This window comes from Colossoma macropomum, unplaced genomic scaffold (genome assembly GCF_904425465.1).
Source record: "Colossoma macropomum unplaced genomic scaffold, Colossoma_macropomum, whole genome shotgun sequence".
Lineage (NCBI taxonomy): Eukaryota > Metazoa > Chordata > Actinopteri > Characiformes > Serrasalmidae > Colossoma > Colossoma macropomum.
In genome coordinates, this window is record NW_023494802.1 from 38,386,353 (window position 1) to 38,410,542 (window position 24,190).

Here is a 24,190-nt window from a genome sequence, read left to right on the forward strand (position 1 = left end):
TAGTTAGTGACTCAACAGAGGAGGCACTGTGCACTTCAGCACTCAGCAGCCCCCCTCTGTGAGTTTGTGTGGTCTACACATTTCACAGTAATAGCATTTACAGTTGACAGGGGCAGATCTAACAGGACAGAAACTTCACTGTGTAGCTGAAACACCTGAACTGAATAATTAGGAGGGGTGTACCAATACTTTTGTCTATATAGAGTATCTGCAGTGGACTGCCCCATGTATCTGAGCCCTTTCTGGGCATTAGCTCCAATGGCATGGTCAGTAATCCAGGCCCTGCATTCAGTGCATTTAGCTTTCTGAGTGGAGAGACACATTACTAGGGATGCACTGATACCACTTTATCCCTTCCGATCCCGATACCTGATCCTCAAGTATGTAGGGGTATTAAGTAGTAAGGGTTACACGACTAGTTATTCAAAGAAGCAGTGGACTAATCGACTTCTCATAATTACCACATTAAAAACCTGAGTGTTCCAGTGAAAAGTGTTTTGTTAGCATCTCACTAACGGGGCCTGGTTCATTCAAAAAACAAAAAATCTGCATGCGGGTCCCAGGGGGCTCACATTTGAGCCTCTGGCTTCTTCCTCATCATCGTCGTCATCATCCTCCCCTGAGGGAACATGATCTCCCCTGAGCAGTAGCGCTCAGAGAGCTACCTCTGCTGACGGCGCAGAAGCTGCTCAGAAGTATACACGTGGGTTAGTACATTCTCCCTTTGTGTTTTTGTCATGCCCCTCTGCCTGGTGGTCCCCGGTGAGGTGGGTGTTTGATATGTTAACAGTGTGTGTCTGTGAGTCAGAGGAGTTTCTAGTTAAACTGATGTTTCAGCAGGTTTGGTTTAGAGTTAGGAAGCGCAGGCTGAGCTGGGAGTCGTGACCCAAACTTAGAGTCACAGTGAAGTATCGTTCACACTGTGTCTTACACGACAAAGAGCCCGAGGAGCTCTTTTACGCAACCATAAGCAAAAGCAAGATCGTTCAACAGCATTTAAAAGACTAAAAAAGTTCAAAATAAATAAATAAATAAATCTGTAAAATAAATGAAATCACCACATACTCATGAAGAAATATGCACTGAGCTACTGCAAACATCTCTGTAATACTAGTAGTTATCTAGTTTCACTAAAGCAAATAAATAAATAACATTAGGAGGCTGGTGAGCTTTCTGTTATGCTTAGTAACTTCACCTTTGCTTTGGCTACTGTACTTTATAATAGAAAGAGACCATAAATACAACAAATAATACTACCAAAAAACCCTTAACACAAATTCTTACAGGAAAAAGTCTGAGCTGTTTATTCATTACTATTGTTATAAGTGGTATAAGCAGTTGTTTTGGGCCACGAGAGCCAGAAGAGGCCCAAACCACCTAAATAAGCTTGCATTAATTATGCATTAATCAAAAATTATGAATGTACCATGCAAAAAACACACATTCTAATTTCTTTTATTTGTGTTGATTTATTATATTTATTGTATTCATAAACACAGGTAAGTTATTTAAAAGATTCAAGTGTCAAACTTGTTTGTAGTTAGTTATTCGTAACCTCTTTTAGTAACGCCCCCTAGTGGCCATTCGACCAGCGGAATGGGAATTGATTTTGGATATTTTAATAAATATACATTTATTATTTTTTAAATATATTTTTATTAAATATATTTATTAATTTTTTAAATATATTTTTTGGATATTGTAATAAATATAATCAAATGGGTGAATAGGAATCACACAACAGCGTCGTGAATGAAACCACAGGAGAAGAAAATGCTTTGCAAAAAGCGACTTTAAAAATCTGTGATCTGGCCAAACTCCACAAGTCAATGACGTGACATGCCTTTCCAACGAGCTCTGGATCGCATAGCTAGCCTTAAGAGTCCGGACCCGGGAATCTCGCAAATTTGTATCTTAGTCGCCCCCTCGATTACCCTGCCAAGAAGCTCGTCTGTGGTGGAGGTATGGAGAGCCTGAGAAATTTAGAGTGTTGTAAGTCAGCATAAACAAGAGTACCTGGCTTCAAACTTTACATGATTAAAGGGAGTATATCTGATCTTTGGAGCACCGTAGCTGGGCAGAGAAAAGTAAGAATGAAGCCAAACTCCACAGTTCAGTGAAGCATGATGCGCACTTTCCAACAAGCCCTTGATCGCATTGCTAGCCTCAGTGACTAGTCGACATCAAGCTTAAAGCGTCATCGCCAAGCAGTGAAGTTCACAAGCTGACAGGTCGGTAACCTGTGATACGAACACTGAAATCTCCAGGCTCCTCACCTGCTGTCTTCTCTGAGGCAACCATGTTGTTAGTGTCATAATCACATGATCAGTGACTCGTCGACATCAAGCGTAAAGGGTCCTCGCCGAGTAGTGAGTTGACAAGTTGACTAGTTTGTGCAACCCCCTGTGTGAAATGACGCTGTGTTGAGCTGCTAGTGAGCAATGAGCAGCATGTACACAATAACACAACACTACTTCTATGAATGTTGACCTGCTTGCTCACCTATGAAGACAAAAATGCAGTTCACTTCAGGAATTTATATCACATTTCCATCGTAATACGCTCCATCAACATTATTCAAGATAAAAAATGAATGATAGTATGACCGGGGAGGTCTGTGCACCCCAACTAGGATGCCGCTGTAAGATGTTCAGAAATTACTCACCTTATTCACACTTTCCAGTTGAGAGTGAGCTCAGCGGAGGTCGGGGTGCGTTACGAAACTCTTTGCTGTGTCCCACACAGCCTGTTTGTTTTTGATTTAACTGTGCCAGTCTCGGCTCAAACGCGCCAGCGCGGTGCCAGTGTTCTCCATATGCCACCCACAGAGAGGAAGTGAGTGCCAGCTCCCGCGTGGTGGCACTTACCGCCGTTACAGCGCCTCTCACTAATGGGCTAACTGCACCACGGGGCAACTCGCCGCCACACACACGCCTGGACAGACACATACTCTTACTGCCAGCAGTGACAGCAGCACAAATACCGCACTAATAACATTATACTACTGCCAACCGAGCTAATGAAGCAGAAACAGCCACACAGACAACACCGGCAGCAAGGCTAGCCATGCTAATCGCTCACCCTCTCAACAGCAAGGTTAACCATCACAAGTCCTTCACAGCGGGTGGACGGAGGTATCAGGACACTGAGAAACTCGTTTATTCAGATTCTGACTGAGGTTTTCTAAACAAGCAACAAGGAAATGTTGCTAATTGAACAGAATGAAGTAATAGTTTTGTCAGTCAGTGTATTTGGCCTTATGTGTCCAATATTAACTTATAAACGGTTCCATTTGACATGAGCCCACCCTAATGTTTTCCCTAGAGGGGCACGAATCCAAATCTTTCTTCTCATACTGATATCTGAACTCAGGATTGATAACGAGTACTATTCTGATATCAGTGCTCTGTTAAAGCACTTCTTTTTCATAAGAGTGAAGTTTCATTATATACAGTATGTTTTTATACATTTGGTTCAATCATACTGGCAGACAAATGAAAACATAAGTAATGAATTTGCAATGGAAAAGCAAAAACCCATGCAAAATAACACAATTTGCTTTAAATACAAACAAAATGTCAGTCATTTGGGGACCACGATTGCCCCCCGGGTTTAAATGTTCTGGCATTAATTAAATCAAATTATGTCTAATCATATCATAAATGAATCAAATCTTATTGATTAATGAAGACATTGTTTCTCCCACTGTTTGCACAGGTGTGATCATCAATATTTATCATGGACCCGAATATATTTCATCAAAAATATGAGCAATACTGTTGCACTATACAGGCCTGTGGCATCAGACCATAAACCTTCTTAATTATATTGGTCTACAACGTTTAGAAGACCACAGTCTTACAGAAACCAAGTGGGGGTGTGTGATATGGTACACATAACATCACAATACTTGAAGGCATTTTCATGCTACACTGTTAGAGATAAAGGTTCTGTTGAGGTACATTCTTTGTTCTTCAAGGTAAAAACAATGTAAATGTTCCCACAAAGCTCCAACAGTGGTTTAAGGTCTGATTGTGCACCTTAAATAAGTTTTTCCAGGTGAAAAGCTCGTATTTGTACCTTTTCATAACCGAATGTTTTAAACAGAACAGTAAAATAAAAGCCTGGAGACGAGACGGGGTGTGTGGAGTCAGTACAGCTTAGAACATATCATTTCAGTGGATTATGGTTCAGTTATGTTCCCTGACTAAAGGTACTGAGATGTACCCTTGAGGGTCCCACCCCAGTGACAAGAGGGGCACTGCTCCAGTGACTGTTTAGTGCCTTAAGTGTACACAAGCCATATAACTATCACTGTGTATCAAACTCTTACACAGTTACTGTCTTTCTCTAATCGGTCTTCTTTATAATCCAAGCAGTTGTTCAGTGTTTTAGAGGTCCATACAGATCATCTACTCAGAAAAGAGTATAGTGACAACAATGTTTTATTATCATTACATTGCCCACCCCTAAGACAGTCACTGTACTGAATACCATATTGATATTTTAATTGGGTCAGTATTAGCAGTAATACCGATCCAGCTGGATCGGTACATCACTCATTTTCACATTAGCGCTTCTCTCCAAATGCAAACCACCCTCTCACTGAGGTGCACCCTGAATAGAGGAACAGGGTGACAATCAAAGCTTTGGGATTAACAGTAATCTGTGGCCTTTCTGGGACAGGTCCCTTTCACATACACTTACGAGCTCAGCCTGCTTTGAATAGGTCCGTCAGGAGCATCGCTTAACTCGCATGTAATGATGCTTAATCTGGACTAATTTTAATCCTGTTTTGGAGTTCAGAGGGTTGTGTGTCCCTCTGTGGGTCTTGATATACAACTTACTCATTATATTTCTGCTACCCTCCAATCACATTAAAGCTACAGATTAGAAGCTGCGGCTCTCTTTTCAGAAGGACTTTAAGAGTTTACCATTTTTCTTAATCTATATGTGCAATTTTACATCCCTTACACAAATGAAAATGCTGACTGGGAATAAAAGCGCTCAGAGTCAGTCAGTCAGAGTTTAAAGCCCAAAAAACAGACACATACTGCATGCATTAAAGGAAATGAGAGGACATTTAAAGTGTTCTGATGACTGACTGAGGGCACAGATTGCTGGAGATGATGCTAATCATCTGAGAAAATGTAGCGCAAAAATGATTGAGCAAGACAGTTTAAGATGGAATGTAAATTTGTTACCCAGCCCCATTTCTAAAACATCAGAATTTCATTTTACATTTGTTCTTAAGGAGCCTGTAGTACTGCTGTTTATATGTCAATATGGAAGCTAATATCTGTCTGTGTACATTTCCATGTCAAATCACTACAAAGCTGCACTACGTAAGATGTGGGGATTTGGAGACCTCTCTGGTGGAAATGTGTAATTACAAGCAACATGTGGAGGAAAATTTTTTGGTGCGGGTTGTGTTTCAGACCCCTTCCCGAGTGGACGAATCTGATGATTGAAGGAGAATTCAAAGAGAACTCAGTCTAAACTTGGTGAAGGAGCATCTTCTGAGGATGTGAGTGAATTATCTACTATTGTCATCACATCATCATCAATATGATGTTGATTCTGAGATCATTTGAGACCTAAACATTGAGACAGACCTTCTTTTTAAGTCTGTGTGCGTGATGTTCATATGTGAAGATGTATGACGTGGTGCAAAAACTCCCAACTCGACACCTCTGACTTCTAAATGATTATGATTTCAGGCCTTACTGTGCGACTCGCAGCAGCTCACACTCACCATATTTTAGCCTGTTTTTATTCTCCTCATTCAGTAATGACACAAACAAATCAAACAGTGCAGCTTTCACATCATTTTAAGATCTGTGTGTATGAATGCTTTATAAATGAAGCTCTAGATTCTTTCTCTGGTTTCTATCTTTAGCTGGAAACCACCAAACTGAGAGCAAAGTGTTACTTAAAGTAGCTGAACTGCACTGAAACAGCTGATGCTGAGTTTGTACTGATATTTCTTGTCAATACAGCAGTTTGTTTAAAGGAATGGGAAAAGTGTGTGTTTCAAACTTACTCATCTTCGCAATCAGGAAAAAAATCATGACACTGAACAAGTTAAACCCCCACTATCTGCTGTAAGTACTGCTGTCAGTGCGAAGTTACAAAAAAGATTCAATTTCTCACTGAATATTTTTGTCCTGGCTGTTTTCATATGTGGGAAATAATAATAATACTTCATACCAAGAGTCAATGAGAGATTATGTTACTGTTCACACTGTTCAGTACTGTTTATTTCCAATACTGTTTACAGGACTTTTCACAACAGTTGTTAGTCTTTACAAGAGGGTATAAAACAATGTGAAAACAAAATACAATAAAAACTGTGTAATCCTAAACTATAAATATTCTGAATGATATGTAGAGTTCTGTGTTTATGGTTTTGAGGCACCTTTGAGAGTTTTAGTGTTTTTAGAGCCTTTTTTCACAGCTTTGCTTTTCTTCAGTGGAACTGACTGAAGAGGACGCAAATTTCCAGGGATGTCTTTGAGTGTGACACCAGCATCTGAGAGTGGGGGTGTCCCAGAATCCACTTCTACTTCAAAAAGCGGAAGTGCGGGTTCATCAGCTCCCATCACCTGAAAACAAACACACAGAATGAGCGCAAAATATCGTAAGTAAAGACTGTGCTGGTTATAATGTCAGCATTTGGTGGAATGTGTGTTGTTATGAAGGACACTGACCTCTGGAAGGTAGTGACCAACACCAGGCAGCAAGTAATACAAAGAAAAATAATTACTGTCTCATGTAAAATGATAATTATCTAATTGCTAAAGTAACTGTTTTTATTAAATTGATTAAGTACACAAATACTTGATAATATATTTAAAATATAAAAATATTTAAAATGTTTACAGTGCATACATACAGATTAAAAGGCCCATATCACACACAAAAAAACACATTTTCTCACTTTGTTGAAGTCAGAGTTTAATGTTGTTTGCAAACATTACTGAAGTTTTAAAACACAATGTCCATTCCTCGGTCCTCGGTCCATATCTGTGAATTAAGCTGCGAAAAAGCCTATTCTGAATTTGTTGTTTTTGTGATGTCATGACATACATGCCCCCAGTAATCTGATCATAATCTGATTTCTGCAGAAATCAGATAAAGAGGCTGGATTTTAGCTCAGTAGTCCGATTTCTCAGTGCATGTAAACTCTTACTCTGATTTCTTTCGGATTTCTCAGACCACAGTACCAGAAACAGCAAGCAGCGTTTAACTCAGCACCCGTAAGATGCAGCAAAACACTTTTATTCTTCATCTTCTAGATGATGTATGTTCATATTTTCGGGTAAAGTGGGGCAATGCTTTTTTTTCTTTAAAAAGCCACTGCATGAAGTCTGAGTTTTACATGTTTCCGTAATGTCTTCTCTGAGTTTACTGGCCGGATGCAAAGCAGAAATCCAATTACTAATCGGATTACTGACAAAATCTGATTTTCAGCAATTATCAGATTATTACATGCATGTAAAAGCACTCATTTACTTCTATCTACCTCTTTCACCTGTACTAGTTTCTGAAGTTATAAAGAGCGTATCAGAGTGGGCTTCTTGAATGAAGCACAATACACAACAGCCAACCAGAGCAGACGTCACCTACATCTATCAGTCTTAAAGGCACAGTAACAGCAGCAGCCTGTTTAATTCTAACGTATAACAGAGGTTTAAAAATGGTGCTTTAAAAATGAACTGCAATTGTTTTTTTATGTACAACTAATGTTTTTGAATGCTTTCTGTGTAATGAAAGAAAAATGTAAAATATGGGCCCTTTAAACATCAATGCCCTGCCAACACAGCTACAACTAATATTAATGCATAGTTTAATAATTAATCATTTGTTAAGATAATGCACACTTCCACAATGGGTGAACTTACTAGTTCATCAGAATAAAGAAATTTTATTCTTTTAATTATCAGAATAAAGAGCGTCTTTAAAGAATAAAGAAATTAGCCACTGTAGACCAGGCATTACAAGGATTTTACCATAATAAAGTGCATATAAAAACTGTAACTGCATCAAGCGTCTATACAATATGAGAAAATATGCCAGTGTTCAATAAATGATTGCATTTATTATAAATATTAAATTATTAACTAAATAGTGTTTTGTAAAGTTGCTTAGTACCAGTACAATAACTTGCAAGTACAGGTACATATCATTGCTTTTGGAACAAAACCTCATTTCTCCAAAAAAGCAGTTTTCAAGCACAGATCCTTCAGCAATGATATTGAGTATTTGTGGCTCAGCCAATCAGGTTTCAGTTCCTGAACCTTGAGATTTGGCCTCTATGTGTCTGCTGTGTGAAAATATGAGTATTATTATCTTCCAGTGAGATGATGTGATCAGTAAAGAGTAGACTGAGTGAGTGAACTCACAGGCACATAGATCTGGCTCTCTCTGAGGCAGGCGTCCTGTAGCTCCGCCTTCAGCGCCGTGATGTGGCTCTGATAAGAGGAAATCTCTCTCTCCAGAGACGCCATCTTGGAGCACGCCAACTGATACACTTCCAGAAAACTCCTTACCAGAGTCTACACACACACACACACACACACACACACACACAAACACACACACAAACACAGATATTACAGACTCATCAGCACGAACCGACATCCCTGTCCATCCGTATAAAACTGCTGATCTCAATCTCTGTGTTAACACTCATCATAATAAATGGCGAAAGAAATGAATCCCGAATTTAGCCCACCTGACAGGCAGCTATCTCTGGCCCTCCCGTGTTCCACTTCGGTTCTGCCACGTCCAAAAGTGTTTTGGGTAAGTGCAAGGTGAAGTCCTCTCGGGACGTCGAGGAGCGAGAGAGAATGATGCGATCTTTCAGCTAAAAACAAAATATGTATGTACTATTTTTAAAAATGATATGAAATAGGAGAGAATGCACTAAGATATCATTTACAGGTGTCCTCACCTCTTTCAGACTGCTCTCCACAGATTTCACATAGCTGGCTAACGAGTCTTTATTCCTGTTTTAAATAAACACCAAAAAAGATTTTCAGTTTTTCAATGCACTCATATACACCTGAAATCTAATTAACTAAAAAAATTACACACACACACACACACACACACATTACATATATACATATACATATATATATGTATATGTGTGTATGTATATATGGGCTTGTGTGTGTGTTACTTTGCTGCCATGCGTAGCGCATTCTCTGCACTGCTGATGCTCTGCTGTAGCTGCTGCTTCTCCTGCTGTGATTGGCTCAGTCGCTTCCCCAACAGACGCAGGGACTGTTCCTTTCTCTTAAGCTCCGCCTTTGCTTCTGACAGGCTCTGAGAGACAGACATCAGTACAGGTCACTGATAGAAGTGTGTGTGTGTGTGTGTGTGTGTGTGTGTGTGTGTGTGTGTGTGTGTGTGTGTGTGTGTGTGTGTGTGCATATGCGTTCAAAACGTGTGTATGCAGCAGTAGTCAGTGTGTGTCTGTTTGCATACCTGCACAGCCTGAGCCAGTGTGCGGTCTTTCTCCAGCTGGTCCCCAGTGTGCAGCTCCATGGTGAGGCCCAGTTCCTGCAGCTGTGTGGCCTGCTGGTGCAGGAGAGCCTGAACCTCCTGTTCCCTCTGCAGAGCAGAGCTCAGCTCCGCACACACACTCTGGAACTGATTCACAGGAACGCACGTCTGAAACACACAGTCACAAATATTCAAACTATATTAAAAAGACAAAAAAAACATGAGCTTCTTCACTTTATTCATATTAAATGAATTTTTCACACACATGCTTTGCACTGTACACTCTGCTAAAGCGACACAGAGCAGGGCAGGGTGTGTGACGGGCACTCACAGTGTGTGTGTTGTCTTTGGGTTTGTTGCGGGAGTGTGCTGTGCTGCGTTTAAGGCGGGACAGCTCGAGTCTCAGTTCTCTCCGCTCCACCTCTGCGGAGTGCAGCCGCTGGGTGAACACCAGGAAGTGCTGCTGCAAGGAAGATACCATGCACTGCACACACACACACACACACACACACAATGATACAAATACAGATCCACGTGATTGGTTATTGATATCGGTAGCAGTAACTGCTGTGGGTTATTGTACCAGCACAGAAATTCTATACTGACGCATCCCCGACATACTAAAAACACAAAATATTAACATGCGCATTGTGACTCGCCTAAAATACACACAAACAGTGCATCTGAACAAGATTCTAAACACTAAAACTGTGCTACCTTGTTACCTACGCAACCATGTTACCTTGCTGGTGTAACGTCTTGCCGGAATGTGGTGAGCTGTGCGAAGCCTCTGCAGACCATGACCAAGTTGCCGGGCCAACATCCCTACATTTCCCCAGCGCCCCCAACAGCCAGGGTCCGTTTCTGAAAGCAGTCTCTCCAGCAGTTTACTGAAGCTGTTCTGAGCTGCATTCAGCACAGCAGAGCTGAGCTCTAACAAACAATCACACACAAACCACACATGCAAACAGGATCTGTTACCAGACTTGTGGGGACCTCATGTAAAAGAACTCATACTTTAATTTCTATAAGGTTTTTTTATACTGTGTACTGTGAGTATCCTGACCATCCCTAGCGATCTAGTTAAGCTTCTGTGGGTGTTTTAAGGAATCATGCCATTCAACAACTGTTTTTTTTATTTTGATCACCAATTACAATATGCAGCAAAACAGTATGAATATTAGATTTTATGTATATCATGTAGCCCGAAGCAGGTACTCATAGCGGATTTTTTAGGGCAGGATTAGTTTGTTATAGCATCACTAAACAGCACTGTATGTAATCTTTTAGAGAATGTAAATAAAATACTGTAGCACAAAAATACAAACTACATGACTCTCCTAAAGTATTAATCCCAATTAGTGTCATTTTAAATGTAAGAAAAAGGGGCAACATAATGGTAACAAGATTTTATTCTCTCCAGAATATTTCAGATTCCCCACAAGGGGACGCTATAACACAACGCAAAAAAAAGGCACCAAGCAAAGCAAAGGCAGCAAGCGCAGCAGGGGTAATGTCTTACCTCCAAATCCAAAGACATTTTTGGGATGATTAATTTTTTTTTCATGAGATAAATGGCAAAAAGTCCCCGATAATAATTTGTATTTATTATTTTTTTATTTTTTGTTTTTTCCCCCAATTTTCTCCCCAATTTAGTTGTGTCCAATTCCACCCTATAGTTAGGACCTAATCACATGATACTACCAGCGCTAGGAGGGCGAAGGTTAGCACAGGCTTCTGCCGAGACCTGTGAAGCTCCACCGCATCTTTTCAAACTGCCGCTCACGCAACATCACTGGGTGGCTGAACACGCTCGGAGGAGAACGCTAACTGCCAGATCTGTTACGTCAGCTAACAGATGCCTGCACCCCCACTCTGTATGCCTGCATCCCCATCATTCAGCATTGCGCTGAATGATTAGGGAGACAGGGGGCCATCCTACCCACCCAGAGAGCGAGGCGAACTGTGCTCTCTTGGACTCCCGGCCACGGACGCCTGTAGCATCACCAGAGATCGAACTCGCAATCTCCTGATGACGGGGTCAACGCTTAGACAGTTGCACCACTTGAGAGCCCCTATAGCTGGTATTTAAGCACTGTGTTATTGCAATGTATGAAGTGCGCCTACTCCAGCTGTGTTTTGGGGTGTGAATGTGTTCGCTCACCCGTTTTGTCCAGCTCCTGCTGCACTCCCTGCATGCAGCTGTGTATGAGCACAGCGAGCTCAGAGGATCTCAGCATCTTCATCACTCGGACACTCCTCTCCTCCTCCTCTTCCTCTCTCTCTGTCCTTGGTGATCCCTCTCTCAGACGAACCTCCCTCACACAAACCCCGGGAGACTCCCCTGACCTGCTGCTGACCCTGAAGAGCCTGCGTGAGTTCCGCTGGAGCGCCTGGAGACGAAGAGCGGCCAGCACGGCGATCACACACCGCCGGAACGCCCACACACCTCCTCTCACCTCCGCCTGACCTTTGACCTCAGGCTCACTGAGCGCATGCAGAAGAGAGCCCACCTCACGCTCCAGAGCCGCTCCGTCACAAACTCGGCCCCACAGCAGCGTCTTCTGACGCGCCAGCACACCCACGCGCCCGTACAGCTCACACACACAACCGGCCAGCAGCGCACAGGCCGCCAGCAGGGACGCATCGTCACGGCGACACACACTCAGGAGGTCCTGCAGGCGGGTCAGTTCCTGTTCGAGGTCAGAACGACCGCGCTCCAAAACACGGATGCTCTCCTCAGCCTGATCCAGCGTCCTCCTCAAATTCTAAAGAGAGAGAGAGAGAGAGAGAGAGAGAGTGAGAGAGAGAGAGAGAGAGAGAGAAAGATTAGTGCTGTATCTTCACTACCATTGTAGTTTCAGATTCATGTATATAATTATATTAATTTTTAACGTTTTAATGATTAGTATGAAGCTGTAAAAGAATAAAGAAAGATTAGGGCCCAATCCCATTTCACCCCTGGACCTTACGACTTAGCCCTTTGTGTCCCATTTTGCGTGTTCATGTCTAAGGGTAGAGTGTCCCGATTCTTGTTGAGGTGGAGGGGTAGGGGGAAGTGTTTTTCAGAGGCACACTCCAGAGTGTTATGAGGAGAAGAAAACAGCAAGATGGCTGCACAGCAACCAAAGAAACCCACAAATCTGATAATTCTCTCCTTTAAAAAACACTGATCACTGATATCTTAGTTTAATGTTGTTTCAGTGTATTATGGTCGTTTTCTTCATAACAGGCATAAAAAAATTGCTAGTACTATGCTATTGTCTCGGTCCAGCAGCTTTGACTCGGTCCAGCAGCTTTGAATGTAACTGCTGCTCCATTTAAGGTGCAACCGGAAAATTAGAACAAGAAGCTGGCGAATATCTGACTTCAGCCTCATATCACTGAAGAATTAGGGGTGGGAGAAAATAAATAATTGAACTTAAGAAAATAAATCAAATCTATAAAAAGTCTCTTCTGTGATGTGAATATAAATCTACACAGTAAAATGATCCGTGAATAAAATAACAAAAACTATAAGTGATTTAAAACAGAAGAGTGTTTGGTTACCTGAACTCTAGTCTGTAACTCGTTGGTTAGCTGAGTGTGGTGTGTGTCCAGCTCTTCTCTCTGTCTGATCCAGCTCTCCTCCCTCTGCTTCAGCTGCTCACACACACTCGCCAGCGCTGCCGCCTTCCCCTCACACACACTCTCCAGACCTGAGATCTAACACACAAACACACACACACACACAAACAAAATGGAGAGTTATTAAAGTGTACTCAGTTATTAAAGTGTGTCAACAGCGCCTTTCATACATGCAGCTTTACCTGGTAATTTAACAGGAAGAGGTTATGTGTGAACACAAGCTGGATTCAAAATCTTGGTAAAGCTGATGTGGCAGTTTTCCTGCATGAGTCCAGTACAATAACCAGAACATGACCAGCAGGGCTCATGCATGAACCAAAGCCTATAAGCTACCAGGAAATACAGTAACATCCAGATTTCAGCCAATGAAGTGGAGTTTCTGTGACCCCTTTAGTCGGGGTGTGGCCAGCAATGCCAAAAGATTCTGTGACACCTTTGTTTTTATGGTCAAATGTTCAGTTTCTGTGAGAGGAGAAGGTCTTGGGGCTGTATTTTTGCATATGATTCAGTGATGAAAGCTCCAAGACTGGACTTTGCGGGAAAAGTATCCTGATAACAACCTGGGATTTGAGTGTAAAAGGGCTAAAGCAGTGGTGTCCAGTCTTATCCTTTAAGGGCCGGTGTGACTGCAGGTTTTCATTCTAGCAAAGCAGGAGCTCACCTGACCCGCTGTCTGAAGACTGAGACCATCTGATTTAATGAGTGGAATCAGGTGCTTCTGCTTGTTTGGACTGAAAAGCTGCAGCCACACAGGATAAGACTGGACACTCCTGGCATAAAGATCGTTACTCAGGAGAAACTCACACACTCCCCAGTCGTACCTTCTGATTGGCTGAGCTAAGGTCAGAGGCCAGCGCATCCACATGCTCCTGCAGCACAGTGCTAAGCTCCACCCATGAAAAACTTCCCAGCATGCTCTGAGGTGGGGCCACCAGCACACAGCCAGCAACAAGCTGCTGATACAGAGAGTGCAAGAACGCCAGCTTCTCCTGTAAACACAATCACACACACACACACACAGAGACATGCAAACACAAATTAAATGTTTAGATTTTTTAATTGTGGTCTTGTCACAACTATGAAGGCATTTACGTACAGCTGTCGATTCAACCTAAAGCATCATAGCCCCTCCCCTTTAGCCTTTAGTAGTACAACCTTGCCCATTCAGCCTACAGTAGTTTAGCCGCACCCATTCGACCAGTGCGAGGGTGGTTCCTGTTATAGCAGTCACTGGAATGGAAAATATATGAAAATATGTTGCTGTTCCTGACTGTCAGCAAGCAAACGGATCACCGCAGCCTTCCGAAGGACCCATTTATCCAAGAGGAGCAGCTTAAGTTTATTTGGCTATGTGAATTTAACAGTTCCTTCTATACACTTCACACCAAACTGCTTTTTGAACGAGCCAATCAGAACAAAGATCATTTACATATTTTACTAGTAATGGCACAGTGGCAAAACCAACTTGTTCTATTTTATAAACGGACAAAGAGCAAACAAGAATTACCGATAAAGTGGAATCAGGAAAACATAAAACCCTTTAATCATCTTTTTCATATTTTACATATTTGTGTGTGTGAATCAAACCTGCTGGTCTCTCTCGTGCTCCTGAGTGAGAGTGTGTATCTGTGCTCGGGTGTGTGTGTGTCGCTCTCTCTCCTCCTCCCAGCGCTGTGTGACGTTGCGGAGCTCCGTCTGCGCTCGATCTGCAGCGGCTGCAGCTTCTGTAACACTCACACGCAGACGCTTCACCTCCTCGCCCAAACACACACACTGCCCCTCACACTCCTGCAGAGCAACACACACACACACAGACACACACAGACACACACAGTTAACCTCATTTCATACATCACACTAGGGTCCCTGCAGCATGTAAGGGTCACTACATAACACCTTTACATTTTTTAAATAAATATTCCGGACTGTTTCTGAACATCTAGGGGCCCTAAGCAACATCATACTAGTGGAACCTCTCCACCATAATCACATTATTTTGTATTCAGGATGAAAAAGCCTCAGAACTTCCAATATGATCAGGAAAAAAGTGTGACAAATGAAAAGTCAAAGCAATAAAACAATAATGATTTAAATATAAGGCAAAACTGAATCATCCAATTGTCGAAATAAATAAAATATAAATAAAACCAAGTAAATACAAGTAAAATAAATTACAGTGTGTTTTTAAATGTCATGGACATCTTTTCTGTTTTCTGTTTTTAGAGGCAAAGTCATAAATTATGAGTTTTTAAGGTGATCGTACATAAATGCAGTAAGACTCTGATCCTCACACACTTACTCACCTGGATGTGTCTCCTCTGTTCAGTGATGATCTCCTCTTTCTCTTTGCTCTCTTTTTTCAGCGTATCCACCACTTTCAACAAGTCCTTCAGCTACACAAACACACACACACACACACACACACACACACACACACACACACACACACACACACACACACGGAGAGGCAAGAGCTAAGCAGACCAACTGGAAACAACAGCTGGACATGAGTGTGCAGAGATGGAGGTTTGAGTCAGCAACTTCAACGTTAAAAGATTTGGTACTCTGACTACAGACTGAATACCTGTGAAATAAAAAAAAACTGTGAAAAAAACACAAAGGTAGCAGATTAAATTAGGAGTGAAAATTAAGGGGTTTAACACCACAGTTACTGGTCGTAACACTTCAGTTCTCTCCTTCAGATCGATGGTTTTTCTCTAATAAAAGGCTCCTTATTTGACGCCGTGTTGAACCTGACAGGTTTCAATAGGTTTGTTTTACACAGTGCAACGCCTGCAGTTAATAACATGACTGCACTCTTACAAAAGATGGCTCTCCAATGGTTCTTTAGTAAAGAAAATTGTGCTAAATGGAACCAAGAACACTCAAAATACCCTTTGCATGATTAAAGGGTGCTTTGCCTGGTTCTGCAGATTGATGGAGAATGTGCTATAGATGGTTCTGGATAGAACCTTTTTGAAAAGGGTTCTAAATAGCATCTAAAAGGGTTCTTCTATTGTTATGATGTCAACCTGTTTTGGAGCTATATAGAACCCTTTTCAAAAAGGTTCTATATAGATCACTTTCTCTATCAATCTGAAGAACCATTTAATCATGCAAAAGATTCTTTAAGTATTCACGGTTCCATTTAGAACCATTTTCTTTACTGAAGAACCCTTGAAGAACTATCTTATTCAAGTGATAAGAGACTCAAGACTGGATTCAAACCCCAGAGACTCGAGACTGGACTCAAACCCCAGAGACTCGACTCAGCCTCAAAGCCCAGAGACTCGAGACTTGTGACCACCTCTGCAGTTTGTTTTAGTCTATGACTGTGTTTTAACTGCTTATGTTAGCCATTGAGAGACTTTGTAATGTGGCTGCAGTGTGTATGTAATGGTACCTCTGTATGATAGTGTTGTAGTGTTCTCCTCAGGATGTCCATCATAGCAGAGGAACTGTGTTTATCTCCCTCCCCTAACACACACACACACACACACACAGACACACACACACACAAGAAGTAATGAAATCTCTGCAGACTTCAATCAAGACTGGAATTTTCACTAGTAATAAGACATGTGCAGTTAAATACCAAACGTGCAAACACACCTGTGTTGTTGATCTGTGGAGCCCCCAAGTGGTGATAATGCTGTAACAACTGCTCCATTTCTTTCAGAAGACCCTCATGTGCCTCCTCCACCCACACAAGCTTCTTTTGAAGCTGCATCACAAAACAGTAAACGGGACATGGATTTATGGATTCATGGATATAAAACACGGTATATAAAACTAGATCACACTGACAGTGAAGTGAAAGTGACATCACACGAAAAGACTGAGTAAACGAGAGAGTGAAAGAACACAGGGGTGTGTGTACCAGGCTGAGTGTGTGTTGGTTCTCCGTCTGCACTCTCTCCTCCTCCTGCAGTCTGAGGGACAGCTTAACTGACTCCGCCCTTTCCTGCTCCAACTGACCAATCAGCTCAGCTGCAGCAGCCTTCTCTTTATCCAGCTGACCAATCAGCTCAGTCTTAGTGCTCAGGTATTCCTTCTCCAGCCTACAGAAAAAATAATTTTAATAAATCAGTGTCACAAAAATCAATCTGTAAATGCAAAAGACAAAAGTGAACGCCACACTGTTCATCAGAAAGACCATTAAAAAAGGGTAAATGAAATGATGAAACAAGCCTTAGTTCAGAAATACTCATCCACAGTTAAAGCAGATTTATCTGAAGAGAAGAGCTGGACACACCTAGCTGACATTCAAGAACTAGTGGCAGCTACGCCCGACTGACATTCGCCTTCCATTACCTCACTGACGCTTCTCATCTTCTGTTACAATGTCAAGCTTGTAACAATATAAGAACCCTTTTCGGTGTTCTTTGAGTGTTCATGTCTTTATATCATTATGAAATCATAAAACAACCTACAGTGCATTTCACAGAGGACTTCTTAGACTTCAGATGCGACAGCTCTTGGATCAGTGTTCACAGCAGTTCACCAGACCTGCTGCAGACCTTGTGGCGTGTGTGTGTGGTCAGTCTTACTGCTGGAGTTTGTGGTGTGTGTCCTTGGCTCTGTCTCTCTCTCGCGTGTACGCTTTCTCCACCTCTCCAAACTGCTGTCTGAGCAGCTCCAGGTTCGACACAGCTTCAGCCTGACTGTTCTTCTCCACACACAGAGCAGCTTCCAGATCCCTGAGCCGCAGCTACACACACACACACACACACACACGCACACGCGCACGCGCACACGCACACGCACACGCACACGCACACACGCAAGGGAGATTTATAGTTATTATATCAGATCCTATGCAATCTAAGTCCATTATCGCAGTGGAACATATGTTAAAAGACCCATAGCCTGCACGTTTCCTAAATGTGAAATTTTACAAAAACAATTAATTCAAAGCAGACTGGTCTTACAGCTTAGTTTTCATTTTTAAATTTTAACAACATTACCATAAAATATTAATAATTTAAAAAATACAGACAACATACAGACATGATATGGAACTGTGTCTCCAGATACACAAGCTGCCTATGGGGCCGTGAATAAGTCAATAAAATGAGTGGTGGCGAGTTCACATTTTGTCATTAGATGATAGCAAACCAGATATTCCATTGTTTTCAATCGAGCTGCAACAGTCAGAACTCAATCAGAGTCAGAGTTCAATTTTTTAAACTTCTGCCATCAACCGCAGCAGTGAAATAAACCGGATGCTGATTTTTTTGAGAGCTGTGGATACAAAATGACTCACTGCTGAATCCCAGATCAATCCAGTATTATACAACACAACCTCTAATAAACCTCTCCTCTGATAATCATCCACCATCACCAACGTCAACGTTTGCTTGGCACCATGCTGCCACTGGTCGAGTACTGCCATGAGGCACGGAACATTTTTTCCAATGCAGACATGTGAATCCACTGTAAGAATGTTTTTTATTAAGAGCGGCTTAAGAGCTTTTGTGTGTCTTCAATTATTTAGTATAATGTTACATATTTCTTTGTGGAAATACATCATTTAAAAATTTGGACACACTGATTTAGGAAAAATAGTTCATATGGTAGTGATTTGTTATTTGCACTGGTGCTGAAAAATGCAAGTCTGCCTCACTTTCTCTCCACATGCGCTGATTCTCAGCTCTATATGACGGCCGACTGCCTATGATGAGCTGATGATGAGCCCAGCAGTTTGTGGGACATACAGCACATAACTTCTCAGCTCGGTGTGTCAGAGCCCTGTAACAGCTGAGACCGAACAGTACCTGGATGATCTCAGAGTTGAACTTGGACTCCAGGTGAGCAGCTCTCTCTGACTCCACATTCTCCTCCAGAGCCTTCATTCTCTGCATGGCAGACTGCACACAAACAAAACACACATACACATCAGAATAAGATATAACTAATTAATTAATTAAAATGAATGAATATAATAAATCATTAATAAGGAACAAAAACATAATTCATGGGCTACAAGAACACTGTGGTGTAGTTTATTACTGAGATTTATTGCTAACAAACTTAATTTTCTTCCCTCATCTTCTTTCTATCAATCCTCCCCTCCCCTCACCTCCACCTCCGTCCGCATCCTCTCCTCTCTGTCTGCACTGAGCTTCAGTTCTGATGTCTTCACTCTCAGCTCCTCTGCATCCCTCTCTCTTCCTTTCTGCACTCTGTCCATCTTGTCCTTGAGCTCCTTCAGAGTGTCATTCTGCTCCTGAGAGAGAGAGCGAGAGAGAGCACGCGAGAGAGAGAGAGAGAGAGAGAGAGAGAGAGAGAGAGAGAGAGAGAGAGAGCAAATAGATTATAATGAAATCACATTCAATTAAAGGCTACTTTAAGCCATTACTAATTCAGATTTTTTAATTCTGATTCAACCTCACGTAATGTGAATGCTATTCAGTCACGTAATGTGGATGCAGCCAAAGACCAGGTCAGGACACACACAGACAGTACCTGCAGCAGTGCCTCCAGTCGCCTCTTCTCTGCCTGCAGCAGGTCATTTTCAGCATTGCTGCTAAGAAGCAGGCGGTCCCTCTCGTGCAGCTCCGCCTGAAGGCCCTGCTGGTCTTCTTCTCGCGCCTGTCTTGTGATTTCCAGAGCCCTCTCCAAATCTGAAACCCTCTGGCTCAGCTCTGCACTGAGAGCTACACAGAAGAAACATTAAAGAATGACACAAGTATTTCTTACTGTAGGGCTGGAACACTTTTCAGTAACACTTTACTTCAACATACGCTGTTATGCCTTGTTGTGACAGACAAGTGTCATTTCATTATTACCAGAAACTGACACGACAGCTTGCATCACGTCCTAATTTTTGCTGTGTACTCTAGGTAGCTATCATGACATCACACATTACAGCATCTGTCATGATAATTGCCTGTAATGTTAAGAAAGCTATTAAATTACTTGACACAATCTATCATAACAAAGTCATGACAGCCAACGTTGAAGTGTAAAAAAAATGGATTATATCCTTATTTTTACATTTATCTGTATCATTTTACTGAGCACCATTTTCTAAATAACATCAATGGATGCTTTACTCTACCAGAACTACTTTTTCGGAGGAAGAACTAGTCAACATTAAAAACATACATTTTAAATATTTACAATATCTGCTTCCTTTTTTTTTTTTTCTTAAGCTGGACAAGAAAATCACAGCTATAATAATCTACTGCACATAGATTACAGCACCGTCCCTCCTGCATTCTACTGTTTAAATATGAAATACAAGCAAAATCACAGCTAATCAAAGAGTTCTTTTACACTCATTTATATATACTCACTCTTCAGCTGCTGGTTGTGTTTATGTAGGTCAGCAATTCTGTCCTCAGAGGAGCTTTTCTGCACAGCAGCATCTCTCCTCACCACGGCTACCTCGTACTCCAGCGTCTGTCTGTTGGCCTCTCCTCTCTCCAGCAGGGCGCGGAGTCGAGCTAGCTGAGCCTCATACCCCGACACCTGTACGACCATCCAGGTGAACCACAACATTACTAGAGTAACTCTAGGCAGAGTAACTGCACAGAAGAGCCAACAGTTCAGTGTACTGAACAGATACAGTTTTAAATCAACTGAATAGATGAACAGTTGAAATGTATTTTTTCCCCAATTTCTCAACCTAATCTCTCTCTTTACTTACTGAAATATGATTTACAATAAACCCAATTAATGTACACTTACAACAGAACATAACGTGCACTTGCTGAAGACTCTGCACATTGACATCTACTAACATCTACATTACAAGTGTGTTTTCTGGATCCATGTTGATTATCGTCTGTGGTGAGTGAACAACGGCTACAGATGAAACAGGAAGAGATTAGGAGAAGCAGGTGCATCACACAAGCGCACAGATGCTGTGAGAGAGGATATATGTGCCATCTGTCTGGCGTGTATATACAAAAAAATTCTACAGTGAAACTGTACTGTATGTGGGCAGTACATCATGGCTGACACATGTCAGGCCTACCGCCTATCTTTCATTTTGTCCCGGTTTTTTTTTTTTTATTTTTTTTTATCCTGATGTCCACTTATGATGACTGTCATAATTCATTTCTCCAAATTCGCTTTATCCACTGGAATTAGGTTTGACTGATATAAAATGAGCTGTTTTTGCAGTTTAGTAAGTGCCTAAAACAGTACGTGGGCTGAGAAGTGAAACTTTAACTATGTTTACATATTTCATCAAGCTCCTTTATTTAAAAAGTGTGTAAAGCGTGGTTCTCCATGATATGGGTCCTTTAAATCAGGTCAGACTGGACAGAACTGTAAAGGACAGTTAAAAGGCAGAGCACCTCCTGGTTGTACTTTGAGGTGAGTTCGAGCTTGTCTTTCTCCAGCTGGTTAATCTTCCATCTCAGCTCCTCCTCTCTCTCACTGCTGCTCCCCTCTCTGCATAGGTGACCAGTCACCTCTCTCAGCCTGCAGAAGGACAGGGGTTAGAGAGTAACATAAGGCTAATGCAAACACACAGACAGCAAACACTACAGTGTGCACACCACTTCGTATTTTATCACATGAACAGAAATCAGACTTAAACCCAAGTCCTCCCGATCACTGACACAGTACAACATAACGTAAACAACATGCATTTTATACTGACCGGCTGATTTCCTCCAGTGAACTCTGAATGGACTGGTTAGCAGGTTGAGGATGAGATGCCCGCAGAACTGTTTTGGACTGTCTGCTCTTCCGGTGCTTTGTCCGGTCACGGACATGGTCATCTTCCCGAGCAGCTGCCGGTCTGGTGGACATGGCGTCAGTGTGATGTAAATGATCTGTTCATCTGAAACACAGGGAACATCATAGCAGTTAATGACTGATTCCTGGTGGGGGTGGGCCACGGCAAACTGCACAACCCCTCAGTCCACACAGTCCAAACATGGAAACTAAACTGCGAACACAGCCCATGTTGAATTCACTGTTTATATGATGTCACAAAGAACATATGGTGCACATATTTCTGCCTATTAGGCCTACAGCAGTTTGAGCCCACCGGATCATACTTAGGTTATGAGGCACAATACAGGGCAGCCAATCAGTCATTTAGATCACTATGAGTCTTAAAGGCACAATAACAAAAACAGCCTGTTTAAGCGGTTTGAAAATGGTCGTGAAAATGGATTATGACTGTTTACACTACATGCAACAACACAAATGTCATATATGGACCACATGAGAAAATTAAAATAGAAGAGAAATGCAAGACATGAAGCCTTTAAAATATGGGTTTAGGGGGATTTTGTTAGGAAGCCTTATAGCAGCACTGAGAAAGCACTTCGCAATCCCTCATAAAACATCTATCTTTGGCTAAACAAGTGTAAAACAGCGAGTTAAAACCTGCGAAATCTAACGTGCGAGGGTAACAGCCCTCCTACAGCTCCATCGTTCAAATATACCACAATAATAAAGACGAATCTATATTGATTATCATTCTGTACTGTCTGTGACTGTTCTGACAATGTAATCAATAAACTAACTTGAGCTAAATGAGCTAAATGAGCTGAAGATCAGCAGAGTAGAGCCGGCGGAGCGCAGTGTGATGTCTTTCTGTACTGAATCAGTCTCAGTGTGTAAACAGAGCCTCGGCTCCACCGAGAGAAACTCAGCGCGTTGCTATGGAACTGAACCGAACACCGACACAGCCGCCGACACCGCGCTCACAGACAGCAGGCTAACATCAGTGTTTCTGCACAGAATGGGCCAAAGCACACAGGCAGGTATTAAAGGCCGGGTTAGCCCTCTGAATGCACCGTAAACCAGCAGATAATCAGTAAAATGATGAACGTTAACCTGCAGCTCGGTCTCCGTTTGAATCTGACGCCGTTCCACTTCCTAAACAATCGAGGTTGCGTCACTTCCGTTGCTTAAACGGTGACGTCGTTCACAAAAGCCGGAGAGAAGAAAAAATAAATAAAGCCTTTTTTGTCTCTGAGGCGATATTGGCTTATTTTATACTCCACATGTCACAAAAATGTCATACTACGTTTATACATTACATCCTAATCATTTCTCCCAGGGGAAACATTTTCAGAGCTCCATCATTAAAGGGCAATTCCATCAATATTTCGAAATTTCTGCATAATTCAGTGTGTGAGGTGTAAACAGAGTGATTCAGAGAGGTTTGGTGTGAAATGGTTCAGATGTCTTTACAGTGGTGGTGATAGGAACCAGGGGTCGCCATGACTACAACACAAATATAGACATTTTATTCACTGTCCAGAACCACCAGTGAACCTACACGAGTCTCCTGAGTTTATATGAATGTTGATGATGGAAAATAGCGATAAATCTGAAATCTAAATAAACTAAATAAGTTTTTTGGGGGGACTATTTTGAGCCCTGCATGTACTCCTCCACCATGAATGGATTAAAAACAAATAGGCCAAACCCTCATTGTACTATTACGTTCAAATTATAGTTGTTATCATACAATTCACTTTAATTATATGCCTACATGTTTAAACTATGAGTGTATATGTTATTTATTCTTTAAGGTGGTTTTCTATAGAGGCATAAATGGCGCTATTGATCACCTCTTTGAAAGCCAAAATGAGAAATGGGACACTAAAGCCTCGCAATTTTCACGTGCATGTACAACTGTGTACTACAGGGCCACAAGTAACCCATTTGGGCCTGGGCTTTTCAGTGCTGATGGAGGAGAGATTAGTGAGATAATTTTACATTTCCTCTTTTAAAAGAGAATATATGTTGATTTATTTCACACAGGTTTCATCAGAAACACAGAACTAGCCTACAACACTGCTTGGACATTTAAACCTGCACAGTTTAGTAACACAGGCACAAAGTGGCCAACAGTCACAGTACATGCAGCGTTAATCTTTGGTCAGATGTCAGAACACAGGCAGCGGGCAGTGCTTCATTAATCTGATGTTATCTAACACAGACAGAGTAAAACATATATCAGCTAATTCAGGCCACAGAGCCAAGCGTCATGAGCTCCGATCTGAAAACAGTGAACAACAGTTCATTAATGCCTTCTCCCTTTTGGGTATTTGATGATTTTCAAACAATG

The 24,190-nt window shown here is 41.8% G+C and overlaps 1 protein-coding gene across 1 annotated transcript; it reads right to left on the reverse strand.

Moving 5' to 3' along the window:
• Window positions 1-6,242: 6,242 nt before the first annotated feature.
• LOC118822180 (coiled-coil domain-containing protein 171-like) lies at window positions 6,243-22,995 on the reverse strand. Its single transcript, XM_036591086.1, has 24 exons — window positions 22,948-22,995; window positions 21,758-21,940; window positions 21,450-21,576; window positions 20,442-20,616; window positions 19,609-19,799; window positions 19,223-19,369; window positions 18,918-19,010; window positions 17,691-17,851; window positions 17,021-17,201; window positions 16,753-16,864; window positions 16,544-16,617; window positions 15,444-15,533; window positions 14,728-14,928; window positions 13,962-14,129; window positions 13,063-13,218; window positions 11,678-12,281; window positions 10,256-10,446; window positions 9,845-9,997; window positions 9,496-9,681; window positions 9,188-9,333; window positions 8,957-9,011; window positions 8,738-8,869; window positions 8,406-8,558; window positions 6,243-6,605 (listed from the first exon to the last, which is right to left on the reverse strand). Exons 2-24 carry the CDS (start codon window positions 21,907-21,909, stop codon window positions 6,402-6,404), a joined length of 3,852 nt encoding a protein of 1,283 aa, XP_036446979.1. The 5' UTR covers window positions 21,910-21,940; window positions 22,948-22,995; the 3' UTR covers window positions 6,243-6,401.
• Window positions 22,996-24,190: the final 1,195 nt, after the last annotated feature.

Coding starts and splice junctions, on each gene's coding strand:
- LOC118822180 (XM_036591086.1), bottom strand. CDS start 21,909: ATGTCCACCAGACCGGCAGCTGCTCGGGAAGATGACCATGTCCGTGAC. Junction 19,370..19,608: donor GACTGGAGGCACTGCTGCAG/GTACTGTCTGTG, acceptor TCTCTCTCTCAG/GAGCAGAATGACACTCTGAA. Junction 9,334..9,495: donor CACTGGCTCAGGCTGTGCAG/GTATGCAAACAG, acceptor TCTGTCTCTCAG/AGCCTGTCAGAAGCAAAGGC.